This window comes from Emys orbicularis, chromosome 5 (genome assembly GCF_028017835.1).
Source record: "Emys orbicularis isolate rEmyOrb1 chromosome 5, rEmyOrb1.hap1, whole genome shotgun sequence".
Classification (NCBI taxonomy): domain Eukaryota; kingdom Metazoa; phylum Chordata; order Testudines; family Emydidae; genus Emys; species Emys orbicularis.
Window position 1 is genome coordinate 120313275 of NC_088687.1, and position 14074 is coordinate 120327348.

The window sequence follows — 14074 nt, forward strand, 5'->3', positions numbered from 1 at the left end:
TGCATTTATTTATCAGAACCTAAGGCGCTCATAGGCCCTTTCCACCTAGCATCTCAGGTCAGATGCATCTTTCTGAGTCATTAAACAGCAAGAAAAAAAAGAAGCAAACAGTCTAAACCATCACTAAATCCCCCTCCTCAGCTCTTTTGGCCACAGTCTCTGTACAGGCCTTCTGGCATATTCTGCTGATCTCGCTAGGGCCTTTCCTAGCAAAGGCCAGAAGGTTATGTACTTCCTGATGTGTAGGGCTAATTAACAAGGGCCATCTCCCAAGTACTCCTAAATGTTTAACCCCTGCTGGTCCTCGATACCACCCTGTAGTGTGTAGAGAGGGGTAGTATGTTTTATTTCCAGGGACCAAATTATGGTGCTTTCACCATGGCTGGTTTCTCCCCCTGAACGCCGAAAGAGCCATCACAGTAGCCTTTTTCAAAGACGAGGCCAGTATCGAAGTGTTCAGAATAGATAACTATAATTATAGTTACAGGGCCAGAGCCTCAGCTGGCGTAAATTGGTGTGTCACTCCATCAGAGTCAACGGAGCAATGCCACCGTCTGAGGATCTAGCATGATAATTAGGTAAAGGGTTGATGCAATGGCACAGTGGACGTTATTAGTTAGACAAAGAGTGTTACTATTATTGCAGGTGGCATTTCCACTTAGCTTCAATGTAAGCTCTTACCTTGAATGTCTGGGTTTTGATCAGTGATTCTCATACTGTGGGCCACGCAGAGCTGGTAGCATGCAGGCTGCAACCAGGTGGTAGCTATGCTGATTACACTATGCTGATTACAGTTACAATGGCGGCACACCAAGGGCTTATGGGAGTTTAGATTTGGTGTGCTAGTGCTTAACATTGTAGAATGACTGTTTTAGATTCACAGAATCAATAAAAGGCTAAAAGATATTTAATGGACATGAGGTGTCTACCATAAATACACTAGACTGGAATTTGATCTAGTTTTTATTTTATTTTGAAACAGTGTTTTACATATTGCTGTTTTTCTACTTGCACCAAGATTTTGTAGAAATGTTATTCTTCATGGCTAGCTCAGATTTGTATATTATTATTATGGAGATGAAGCAAGATGTGGTATCTGTTACATTTTTGCATTCCCTCATCTTTAAGTCAGCTCCCAGTTTTCTGCATGCCTTTTTATTATAGTTCATTATCTTTCTTCTTTTAAAAAAAAAAAAAATTAGTTCCAAGCAGCTAATTGTTGTTGGCTGCATACAGTACCTAGATAATGTATTTACCTATGTTTATATCATATGAAGTATGTATTTAGTTAATCAATTGTAAAGTTTTCATTAAAAGCACCTTTTTTACCTATTTAAAATAGATTTATATTTTACTAATCACAAAATGGTCCATTTGTTCTGTGTAATAAAGTACAATATAGTGTTTGCAGTTAATTTCTGAAAATGGAATAACCAGACCATGCACTTTATTAAACATGTTACACGCAACTGTAAATAGGTTAATCATTCTGTCAATCAAGATCAAAATAATGTATGGTCTTTCCAAATTGTATCTCTTACAGTGTTTTGCTCTGCTATTTCAGTGAATTGCTGAGTTGCAGCATTCATATTAACCTACTGGCTATGCATTTTACTCACCTATTTCTCAAACGTTTTTAAATTGATGGAACATACTTGCCCATATCTGAGCAGCGTGGCCCTGCTGACCACCCTCAGCTATCAGAGCTATGCAGCTAGTAAGAATGCAGTTTTTAAGCTTCAAGTGGCACGTACATTTTATACACTATTATAAATTATACAAGAAAGATACAGCATTCCATCACAATTAATATGTAGTTTAATCAATAAAACCTGGTGGCATTATAGCCATTGTGACTCATCCAGAAATTACTGAATTTTAATGAGAGAGACTGGAGATGGCATTTTTTCGTCAGGAATGTGGAAATGTGCAAAAGATGACCTCAAAATCTAGCCAACAGTGCCCCCTTATGGCAGCAAACATAGTTGTCCTTCCTTCTGATGAAAGAGATCCAGATTCTCTGGTAGGGCCAAAGAGAGAAAATGCAGCTTCACATCACCTTTCATTCCCTGGCTCTTAGGGCTGGCCAGGGACTATGTCAGCCTCCTCCCCCACATAAGACAGAGAAGTTTCAGAGTTGCTCTAACTTATGCCTGGCTTCCCCTGGCCACTCCAGCAGCTGGGGCATAGGACATACCTATCTCATAGAGCTGGAAGGGACCCTGAAAGGTCATTGAGTCCAGCCTCCTGCCTTCACTAGCAGGACCAAGTACTGATTTTTGCCCTAGATCTAAGTGGCCCCCTCAAGGATTGAACTCACAACCCTGGGTTTAGCAGGCTAAAGCTCAAACCACTGAGCTATCCCTCCCCATCTCACTTATCCCCCAAACTTTTCCCCAGACATGCCATCTGTGTCTTTGCCATAGAAGGATTTTCTCACTTCCCTTAGAAAATTATTCCATTGCCTAATAGGATGATTCCATTCTTAAAAATATTTTTCTACTAATCATCTTAAAATTTCCTTTTCTGAGTTTCAATTCATTAGTCCTAGTTATTTCTCCCCTTTTCCATGGTAAGTATGCCCTCTCCCTGGTTGATGGTGACACTCTTTCTGTACCTATAGACTCTAATTCACTGTCCACTGTCACAGGAGTGAACGTCACCCTTTTTGCAAAATTTTCCGATCTCTTCGCCACACCATGCATACACTTCACAGGTATTTTTCCCCAGGTGGCTTAGCTCGTATTATCTAAGCAGAATCTTATTGTGTTACCTTCTGTCCATATTTCTAACCTCGCAGTCTCTTTGCATTACTTCCCTGTTTTCACATCCTAATGCGGTGTCGTGTACAAATGTCATTAATATAGAATCATTGAAATGTAGAGCTGGAAGGGGCCTCGAGAGGTTATGTAGTATACGTAGAATGCTGCTTACCCCTTCTCCTGTATCATCAACAGGGATGTTAAACAAGACCGCACCTATGATCCTCTACTAGAACCACCCCCCACCTCACAACATCATTGTATGTTGTTAATCTCTGTGTTCATCCGATAACTTTCAGTCCTGGTGACAATATTCTTATCCAAACCAATTTGGATTACTATTGTAACCACGACTGTATAATTGTAGCAGCTTTCACTCGAGGCCAGCAAGCCCAATGGACAGGCTGTGGCTCAACAGTCCTTTCCACCAATTTGTAGTGGGTTTCACTCAGAGGCCAGAAGATGTAGTGGTCAAGCCGTGGTCCATCATTTCCAATGCTCCAGAGTTCTCCTGTAAGATGGGGTGGGGCAGGGCACGGAAAAGGTAGGTGAACCCAGTTCCTGCCTCTCCACCAGGGGTCCCAAGCCAGGGCCAAGGGAGGAGAGTCATGGAATGTCTCAGTTGCCTCTTCCTGGTGCACCTGCCTAGCTTCCCCTGGGTCGCTTAATACCTCCCCTCTGTCTTTTCAGTATGGGCCATGAGCCCACTCCTCCCCACCCCCAGCAAGAGTTCCCAAGCAATCTCAGCAGCTTCATTGGTCAAATAAATATTTTTAGCTCCTTCCACAGTGCTCAGTGATTCTCTGTCAGCAGGGAGTCGGGATGAGAAAAGGGTCAGGTCCCTACCCTCCCAGCTGGGGGTGGTCTTACCCTCAGTCCAGACTCTTCTTCTTTGGGGTGCTGTGTCCCCAGAAGCTGCACATCGGTTTCCTCCCTTCAGACAGTCCCTCATTCACTCTCTCCCCCTACTTGACATTCAGAGTCCCCTTTTGAGCAGATCCTTCATTTGGAGCATGTGCTGCAGCTCCTGCAGGGTGGGGTCCTTTTGACCCAGTACTGCCCCTTCACACCATTTATGGGTCTGTAAACTCTATCATAGTGACACTATCTCTAATGCTTTACTGGCATCCACATAGCAACACCTTCTGCATCCACACTGGTCTTCTGTTGAGGTTCCGCCCCCTCTCCAAATATTTGTTACACTTTTAAAAATATTTTTAAGTAGGGTAGGTCTTAGATTTACTAGCCAAGAAACATTTTGCTCCTGCTTTAGTTAAGTGTACTGTCTAGCATGGTTTCCAGTAATAAGAGTCCTCAGGATGCTGCTAATTAGCTTTACCGGCTGACAGCAAGGTCCCAGGATATAGTAGATGCAAACTTAAGGGGAAGGTACCCGTGCTTAATTTGTGCCAGAGCTGAGCCCTGGCACATCTAGGCTGGGCAGTTCATTGCCCCGGTACCTCTGGACTTCCACGTCGATTATGAAAGTAAAAAAATTGCTTGAGCCCCGGCACCTCTTTCATTACAAATTAAGCACTGGAAGGTACTCATCTAAACCCTGATTAACGTGTGGAAAACATGCCTTTTAGTGAAAGACTGAAGAAGCTTGATCTATTGAGTATCTCCAGGAGACAGTTAAGAGGTGACTTGATCATAGTCTGAAGTACCTTCAAGGGGAACAAAAATTTGACATTAAAAGATTCTTCAAGCTAGCAGACAAAGACATAACAGGATCCAATGACTGGAAGTTGAAGCTAGACAAGTTCAGACTAGAAATAAGAGCCAGAGTTTTAACAGTGAGGGTAATTAACCATTGGAACAATTTACCAGGGGTCATAGTGGATTCTCCATCACTGGCCATTTTAAAATCAAGATTGGATGTTTTTCTAAAAGCTGCACTCTAGCTCAAACAGGAAGTCATTCAGGGAACTCCTATGGCCTGTGTGATGCAGGAAATCGGATTTTATGATCACAATGGTCCCTTCTGGCCTTATAATATATGGATATAAAAGATATGCTGTAACTCAAACAGAAGTTATGAGTTTGATGCAGGAATTACATCAAGAGGCCTGTGTTATGCATGACATCAGGCTAGATGATCATAATGGGTCCTTCTGGCCTTAATCAGTGAATCCATCAAAGGCCTGCAATGAGCGCTACCTGGGCAGACCCCACTGAAGTCAGTAGGGTCCACCTACTGAGAGTATATTGTAGGACTGGGATCCTATCGACTGGTATGGATGAGTGTGTCTGGGAATTATAGTGTTCTTTTTCCTGGCCAGCAATCCATTTGTCTCCTGTATAAAGCCTGGACATAAACACAGCTACCCCCTCTTCCTCACACACAAATCCCTCTTAAAGGTGCCCTGCAAAGGGTTTAATATTGGTGTGGATCATAACACTTTTACTTTAACCTGATACTAGCAGCCTGGGACCAGCTAAACATGCAAGGTGGTACAGATTCACCACGGACTTAAAGCAAATCCTTCTGTGTATTGAATTCATTGGGTACAAATTCATGAAGGACTGTCATGTTTGATTTAGAGATTTAGGGCTAGAGTTCCAGGAGCGTCATGCACCTGAGAGGGGTGCAAAAATGGCATTTTAACACCTTTACACACACAACCCTGGCAAGGCACCAATTTAGCCTCCAGCGCAATATAGAGCAACCTCAGAGCTGCTCTAAGTAGTGCCCAGCTGCACCAATCTCCAAGAGGTCATTTGGGCAATCAAATATCACAGTAGCATTCTAATCATGTGTCTTTCCCCTACATACACCCCCTACACCAAGGGTTATGAGGGGCATGGCATAGAGCTGACTACACTGGCTCAATGCTACCTGGGAATTCCCTTTATACTAGGGGAATCCCTAGGTAGCAGCTTGTGCTGATTTTCCAGCACCTTTGCAGCACTGGCGCAGTGTAAAGCCCCTGGAGCATGGATAAAGGATCCAGCCTCTGACACCTAGAATGTGTAGCTGTTAACTTACTTCCTGAAATAGCGCTCGTATTCTTCGTGGCCTTGCAGGTCTGCATTTGTTCAACCTGCTCTATGCAGAAGAAGCTGCTGGACTTAGAGCTGTTTAAGTCAATGACTGGCTTTATGAATTGACACCCATCATTTCATGTGCATCTCACCACACAAGCGTGTCACAGAGTAAGCAATATGAGTGTGAGAACTATGACAGCGAATAGGTCTAACGTCTACTGTCAGTATTGCCCTAAAGACAACACCTGGCATTTGATTTAAAAAGGAAGTACCCCCAAACTGTGCATCTTAGATGAATTAGAATACATTATTTTCATTCAGTAGTTAATTTGCTTTTAAGTAAAGATGAGAATATCCCCGCTGGAACTGTCATGGGCAACACACGCAGGAACTCAGATAACAACATGCAAGAATCATGCAAATCAGTTTGATTAGAAACACCATCATGAGCTAACTGGCTCTGTGGATGAAGGGAAAGCAGTGGACGTGTTATTCCTTGACTTTAGCAAAGCTTTTGATACGGTCTCCCACAGTATTCTTGCCGGCAAGTTAAAGAAGTATGGGCTGGATGAATGGACTATAAGGTGATAGAAAGCTGGCTAGATCGTCGGGCTCAATGGGTACTGATCAATGGCTCCATGTCTAGTTGGCAGCCGGTATCAAGCGGAGTGCCCCAAGGGTCGGTCCTGGGACTGGTTTTCTTCAATATCTTCATTAATGATCTGGAGGATGGCGTGGATTGCACCCTCAGCAAGTTTGCAGATCACACTAAACTGGGAGGAGTGGTAGATACACTGGAGGGTAGGGATAGGATACAGAGGGACCTAGACAAATTAGAGGATTGGGCCAAAAGAAATCTGATGAGGTTCAACAAGGACAAATGCAGAGTCCTGCACTTAGGATGGAAGAATCCCATGCACTGCTACAGACTAGGGACCGAGTGGCTAGGCAGAAAAGGACCTAGGGGTTACCGTGGATGAGAAGCTGGATATAAGTCAACAGTGTGCCCTTGTTGCTAAGAAGGCTAACGGCATTTTGGGCTGTATAAGTAGGAGCATTGCCAGCAGATTGAGGGACGTGATCATTCCCCTCTATTTGGCATTGGTGAGACTTTATCTGGAGTACTGTTTCCAGTTTTGGACCCCACACTACAAGAAGGATGTGGAAAAATTGGAAAGAGTCCAGCGGAGGGCAACAAAAATGATTAGGGGGCTGGAGCACATGACTTATGAGGAGAGGCTGAGGGAACTGGGCTTATTTAGTCTGCAGAAGAGAAGAATGAGGGGGGATTTGATAGCTGCTTTCAACTACCTGAAAGGGGGTTTCAAAGAGGATGGATCTAGACAGTTCTCAGTGGTACCAGGTGACAGAACAAGGAGTAATGGTCTCAAGTTGCAGTGGAGGAGGTTTAAGTTGGATATTAGGAAAATCTTTTTCACTAGGAGGGGGATGAAGCACTGGAATGGGTTACCTAGGGAGGAAGGTGGTGGAATCTCATTCCTTAGGGGTTTTTAAGGCCCGGCTTGACAAAGCCCTGGCTGGGATGATTTAGTTGGAGATTGGTCCTGCTTTGAGCAGGGGGTTGGACTAGATGACCTCCTGAGGTCCCTTCCAACCCTGATACTCTATGATTTAATGGTGGCCAGTGCAATGTACACAAAGGGTAATGATAAACTTCAATGCATTGATTTGTGGGGAGGTTGTTTAATGGGTGACATGATACTGGTTAAGGGCCAGTCTTAATGTCATCCTTAACAGCACATCTGTAGCTTTGCCACAAGCCCTAAATAAGGTGCATCAGGTTAACCATCTCAAAGAGTCATAACATTGTCCCTGGTTCCTCTCATGTGCTGGATGGAGCATTGTAGGGAGAAGGGGAATGGAGCCAGACACCCCCCTCCCCTGCACACATGCACAAATAATGGGAGTAGCAGTCACATGGAGGCTGCGCTCCTCTCTTCAAGGCTACCTCTCATGTGAGAAGCAAGGGGGCTTCCTACTCCCCGGCATGGAAATATAGACAGTGTCACAATCTGGCCTTTTGTTTATTCAGTGGGGAGGGGAGAGACCACTTACCTCAGCCTGCTCAAAGCTAGTCTGAGAACAGCATGACAACACTCAGATGTTTTAATAAAGCAAGGATCCAGGTGAAGACTCCTGATCACTGATTGGCTGGCGATGATGTAACAAGTTAACTCTGCACAAGGAAGAGAGGTCTTTAATTCACTCCCAGGTACTACTGCCAGTCAGGGAGGGATAAAACAGACACAGTACAGAATCCAAGTCCTATACTCCACTTCCTTAAAGAAGCAACATAAATACCATGGAAAAGCTAGAAAGGCTTCTTGGAGGTTATAAATTACATGGACACATTAGCACCTCACTCCTCAAAGTAATCAAAGCAGAACTACACTGAACTGACAAGTATTGATCTCAGAACCATTAAAGTTCATAATAGAGGGCTTCAAAGCTGCCTTGTGTGTGTTCATGGCTACTTCAGCATGAAAAATATTATGAATAGCCAATAGAGCAGGAAAAGTTTGTGAACAAGTGTTTCCTCTGGTTAGCCATGAATCTTTTATATTTTCCAAATAGCAAAAAATGGCATCTTTGTCAGTGTGAGTTACATTGTGTTCATTCTCATTTGTTTGGTCAAGTAAAAGCTCAAGTGCTGGGGCCCCACAGAAGCGATGCGACTGTCAATCTCAAGGGTTAAACGTGGAAGTGGGAGGCAAAGCTTTCTAGGGGACTGGCTCCTCTTCTGGACACCCCACTGTCCTCAGTACAAAGTGCAAGGCTGGTGGATTTTCAAAAGACTCTGTGGCCGAGATCCACAAAGGTAGTTAAGACTCCTAATTTGAAATCAATGGACTATGTGACTATCCACATGTGTCACCTACACACAGTGCTACAGGGCTTTTGTCAATGCAGCTTGATGCTGTGTGGGCACAATGCCCTGGCACAAGCGGTTGAGCGTGAATGAGTGCTGACTGAATAGTTTTGTTGGTGGCACTGCCCCAGCAGAACTTTTACCAGTACAAATTTCTAGTGTAGTTAAGGCTTAAGAAGCACAAGTCCCACTGAAAGCCAATGGAATTTATGCTGCTAAGTCACTTAAGCTCTTTTGACAACCCCCAACCTCACTCTTTTAGCCTGGCCTTCCCTTAGCATCAGCAGCACAAGCAAATAAGGAAAAGGAAATAGAAGTAGGGGCAAGGAGAAGTCCTCTTTCTCACACACTTACACACTGGAAAAGAGGAGGGAGGACATTGCCATCAACCTCCCAAAGAAGAAGAGGATAATCCATTTGTGCATTAGTTTGTGATGTGCTCTGATGATGGGCTCTTGATAAGAACACACAGAGAGACGGATCCCAGTAGGCAATGCCAACTGGAAGATGGTTTGGATCAAGATGGAGCATTGCGTGCTGATTCTGGGCTGTCTCTGGTGGTTGCTGTCCCATATTAAAAATGAGGATGGCAGCAATCTGCTCCACTTTGTGCAAATCCAATACAGCCCCAGAGCTGCAGGTGGATTGCCAATGTAGCTGTTAGTGGCTAGGCGACTTATAGTCTGGTTATAGTCTTACCACAAGCTCTATTCAGCTCAGCTGAATTGGAACTTGCAAAAACAATATTCAAATGTGCACAGAAAGTTATTCATTAACAAGATGTGGAGAAATTGGAGAGGGTCCAGAGAAGAGCAACAAGAATGATTAAAGGTCTTGAGAACATGACCTAGGAAGGAAGGCTGAAAGAACTGGGTTTGTTTAGTTTAGAAAGGAGAAGACTGAGAGGGGACATGATAGCAGTTTTCAGGTATCTAAAAGGGTGTCATAAGGTGGAGGGAGAAAACTTGTTCACCTTAGCCTCTGAGGATAGGACAAGAAGCAATGGGCTTAAACTACAGCAAGGGAGGTTTAGGTTGGACATTAGGAAAAAGTTCCTAACTGTCAGGGTGGTCAAACACTGGAATAAACTGCCTAAGGAGGTTGTGGAATCTCCATCTCTGGAGATATTTAAGAGTAGGTTAGATAAATGTCTATCCGGGATGGTCTAGACAGTATTTGGTCCTGCCATGAGGGCAGGGGACTGGACTCGATGACCTCTCGAGGTCCCTTCCAGTCCTAGAATCTATAAACAATCTTTGTGCTTTGAGGATGCAGTTTCTTTCAAATGATGTGGACCCAGAAGAAAACTCCCTCTGGTTAGCCAGGGAACACCTACACTGTAAAAAATCATATTGGTGAGCAAGAGACCTGGAAGGCAGAGAAAGACACTTAATGATCTTTTCATTTCCTTTATTTCACAAGCTTTGAATTCAGAAATAGAACCACAACTAGTAGATCTGATAGGGTATAATAAGTAAAAATGCATGTGATTACAAAGGAAAAACTTTGTACAAAAAAGTTTAAAAATCCAACGGTAATTTAAGTTATTCTTAAGTACCAAAACACTCATGCAAAAGGAGCGCACTACTGCCCAGCTGGAGAAATCTCTGAAAGGGATGGCAATGGCATTGCTCCGTAGAAGTTATGGCTCTGTCTAAAATGAAAACAATTAAGACACATACTTGGAATGTACTTAGTGGATAATGAGAATTGCTACACAGGCCATGTTGTCATTACACATTTTGAAGTTGTTTCTTTGTATCTGGGAGCAGTGCTTCATGGATTTATAATAAATTAAAGATATTAACAGAAGCCACTTACGCTATTCTACTGCATACTTTAAAAATGTCCATATTCTTCCTCCTTATGTATTTTAGTGGCATTGATCTTGGCATTGTGTCAATTGTTGGCAACGTGTTCTAAACAGACGCACTCACAGACTGCAACTTGCATAAATAACTTAGTAACATGCATTTACTACTCTAGTACAGCTAATGGGTGCAAAGGAACCATCATTTAGTTACAAGACAAAGCTAAAACCTGTAGTCACTAAAGGAGCAATGGAAGCACCATGCTTTAAGGTGACTATGGCAAGAAAGCACAATTGTGAGGCAAGTAGTTCCAAGCAAACACACCACACTATTATCACCTCTTCCTATACAAAAAAAAAAGAAAAAAAAAAGAAAAGAAAAGAAAAGAAAAACAAAAAGACAACTCATTTTCCCCTCATTAGTACCGAATAAAACTGTGGGTTCAATAACATGGATATCAAGAGGAACAGACATTATTCCCATGATGATTCATTCTTGCCATTCTGTCCATCATCTCTGTTCAGCCAAGACTGGTAATATTAGAGCGACCACCAGGGGGCGCAACAATACGGTGTCCAGTGCGACGAGGGTTGTTGTCATCTACCTGAGCACCTGTAAAATAGCAATCCAGCCAGCAAAGCAAGAGAGTTAATAAAATGGGAACAGAAACGTCTGAAGAAAAAAAATCCAATCAACACTGAATTTTCACCTGACTGGCTCTATCCAGGATTCAATGTTTTTGCCACTTTGTTTTGACCATTCATCTCTAGAACCTGTTTTTGGATCATTTCTAACTAAGGAAGCAAGCAGTTACTGACTAAGGCCCGGTTCCTGCAAAGGAATCGTCTTAAATAGAGTTCCACTGACTTCCACGCAGGAGTGAACGCCTTGTGAGTGGATTCTTTTTGAGGGATCAGAACAGGTTGCTATTCTAGGTAATAATTGGTCTCTGTAGCATGCATTGACATTTCTGCATGAAAATGTTATATAAATATGGGGAGGCATTTTCAAAAGAGCCTAAGGGCCAGACTTTTAAAGATATTTTGACGCCTTACTCTCATTGAACTCAATGGGAGGTAGATGCCCAAATACCTGTAACAATATGGTCCTAAGTGATTTAGAATCACAAGGCTTTCTGATACGCTTTTGAAAATCCCACCCACAAATTATCACTATTAGGAACCAAATTTGTGATGTGCTCTGATGATCATCTTGCATCTGAAGAAGTGGGTTTTTTACCCACGAAAGCTTATGCCCAAATAAATCTGTTAGTCTTTAAGGTGCCACCGGACTCCTCGTTGTTTTTGTGGATACAGACTAACCTGGCTACCCCCTGATACCAGATATTCATAATCGGTCATGTTGGTTTACCTGATAAGCTGAAATTAGATTGGTGGAGATTTCTGATTGGTGGAGGCTGATTTTTGGCAGGGGAGGACTTAGCTGAAGGTGCAGGAGTTGCATATTTTGGCGTAGCTGGGACTTCATACACTGGCCCATCATACATTCCTCTGGACACCCCTTGCAATCCTGTTACCTAAAATAAAAGAACAGAACAACTCAGACACTGAATGCACGGATATTCCAACCTGACAATATATTCAGTCTCACATACAGTTCACAGTATGGACGGAGCTGTATCATATACAGTCCCTGTAGCAAGGAAGCGTGGCCTCCTTCAAAGGTGGACACGGAGGAAACACCTCAAGCCTCCTGGTGGGCAGAACCAAGAGAGCCATGCCCCACACGCCGGAAGCAGAGGGGCAGAACAGGAAAAGGAAGTATAAAAGGCTGGCCCAGCAGCTTCTTCCCCACTGCTGGAGCGGGATGCTGAGGAGAACCGTGGCTTCCCCGAGGACCTGCCGGAGGTTCCAGAGAGATCTGCCACTCCCAATGCTGAGGAGCTGCTATTGCTACCCTTGGTGGTCTATCCTGGAGAGACTGAGGATAACCCCTGAATGCAGCTACACCCTAGTGGGAGAGTAGGAAGGGCCCAGGGGAACCAGACTATCATCTGACCATGTTGCTGCCGGAAACCTGGTCAGCATGTTGCGGGTGGATTCCCCGCTGACCCAGTGGCAGACCACTCTGCCACTGCTAGGACCCTCATTTGCTAAAACATCTGTCCCGAGCCACCTGCTTCACAAAAGAGAGAGGCCGGAAAGTGTTGTGTTTTATATGCAAAAACAACTCAACTAAAGCTAATTCGCCCACAACAGTTGTTAAAAGCTGATAAAATGCCAAATACAGTGAATGCTTCCAATGTAGCACGTACATGGGAAACAGAAATACTTGAGCTGCTTATCCAACATGCTAAGTTATGTAACAATTTAAAATGACAGCCTGTCCTGACCCCAACCCCCTGAAAAATTGTGGTTCTTTGTTCTTTGTTGTTAGCTAAAATTGCCTTCTATTATCTTTCTGTTTCCTTCAGAAGACTGTACATCATAGACATACAAGGCCAGATTCCCAGCTGGTGTAAGTCAGTGAAGCTCCGCTGAAGTCAAAGGAGCTACACCAATTTACACCAGCTGAGGATGTGGCCCATACTTTTTGGCAGCGTTTCCAGTCCCACATGGATCCATTTCACTTAGGACAATAATGATGCAAAATGTTTTCTCGTGTGGTTCCAAGAGAGCCTGGAGCGAGACCAGAAGGTGTGTGGAGTATTAAATAACAGGCCAAGTTTGAACCTACCTTATTCCTGATTTTGATGCGCTGGTAAAGGTATTCAGGGAAAGGTTTGCGAGGAATGAAGCGGCCCATTCCCTTATTTACATGCAGATTTCCATCTTCAAACACAATCTTTCCTTGGCTTATTACCACCAGGGGAGCACCATGGCATTCCATTCCTTCAAAGATGTTATATTCAACAGCCTGAGGATCAAACGACATACACTGAAAACTCCATGCAAGCTCAATCTCAAGTTTGTTTTTCTTTGATAAATCACATTTATGGCCCTATTTTTATCCAGCTTCCACTAATGCACCTGCAAAGCACCTGCAAAATGTGCAAGCACACTTATTTGTTTGGAGGGGGAAAAAACCTGCTTTTCCACACATAAAGGTTTATTTGGATACTTTCATTTAGTAGTTACATTATTGAAGGTTAGATGCGACCCTTACGCATAATCAAAGGGTTCCAAATACACTTACTCCCTGGGGCAGAAACCAAAAAAATGCTTTGGGGTAGATAAAGTAATATACAAGCCTGTTGGCTGTCAAACACAGGTCAGTTAGGGTATGTCTACAGTGCAGCTGGGAGGTGTGATTGCAACACATGTAGGTACATCTGAGATATCTTTGATCCAGCTAGCTTGCTAAAAATAGCAGTGTAGCCTCAGTGACATGGGTGACTACACAGGCTGGCCACCAGAGTATATACCTAGAATCCCAGGTGAGATTGTACTCAGCTAGCCTGTGCTACTGGTGGCTACACTGCTATATTTAGCAAGCTAGCTCAATCAAAACTAGCTCGGGTATGCCAACGTGTGCTGTCCTAATTGCAGTATAGACATAACCCTTAGAGGCACTGACTCACCAAAACACTTTAGCAAGTGCTTAACTACAAGCATGAGACTTTGGAACATGCTTACGGATAAGCAGGTGCTTTGCTGAATCAG

General features: G+C 43.5%; 1 protein-coding gene across 3 annotated transcripts in view; it reads right to left on the reverse strand.

The window, feature by feature from the left end:
• Positions 1 to 10971: 10971 nt before the first annotated feature.
• CRMP1 (collapsin response mediator protein 1) overlaps positions 10972 to 14074 on the reverse strand; it is a 55866-nt gene continuing 52763 nt past the window's right edge. For all 3 annotated transcript variants that reach the window (XM_065405670.1, XM_065405669.1, XM_065405671.1), the window contains exons 12-14: positions 13149 to 13328; positions 11823 to 11988; positions 10972 to 11063 (exon numbers count right to left, since the gene is read on the reverse strand). In XM_065405670.1, the coding sequence (XP_065261742.1) occupies positions 10972 to 11063; positions 11823 to 11988; positions 13149 to 13328 (438 nt within the window). The remainder of the gene's footprint in view (positions 11064 to 11822; positions 11989 to 13148; positions 13329 to 14074) is intronic.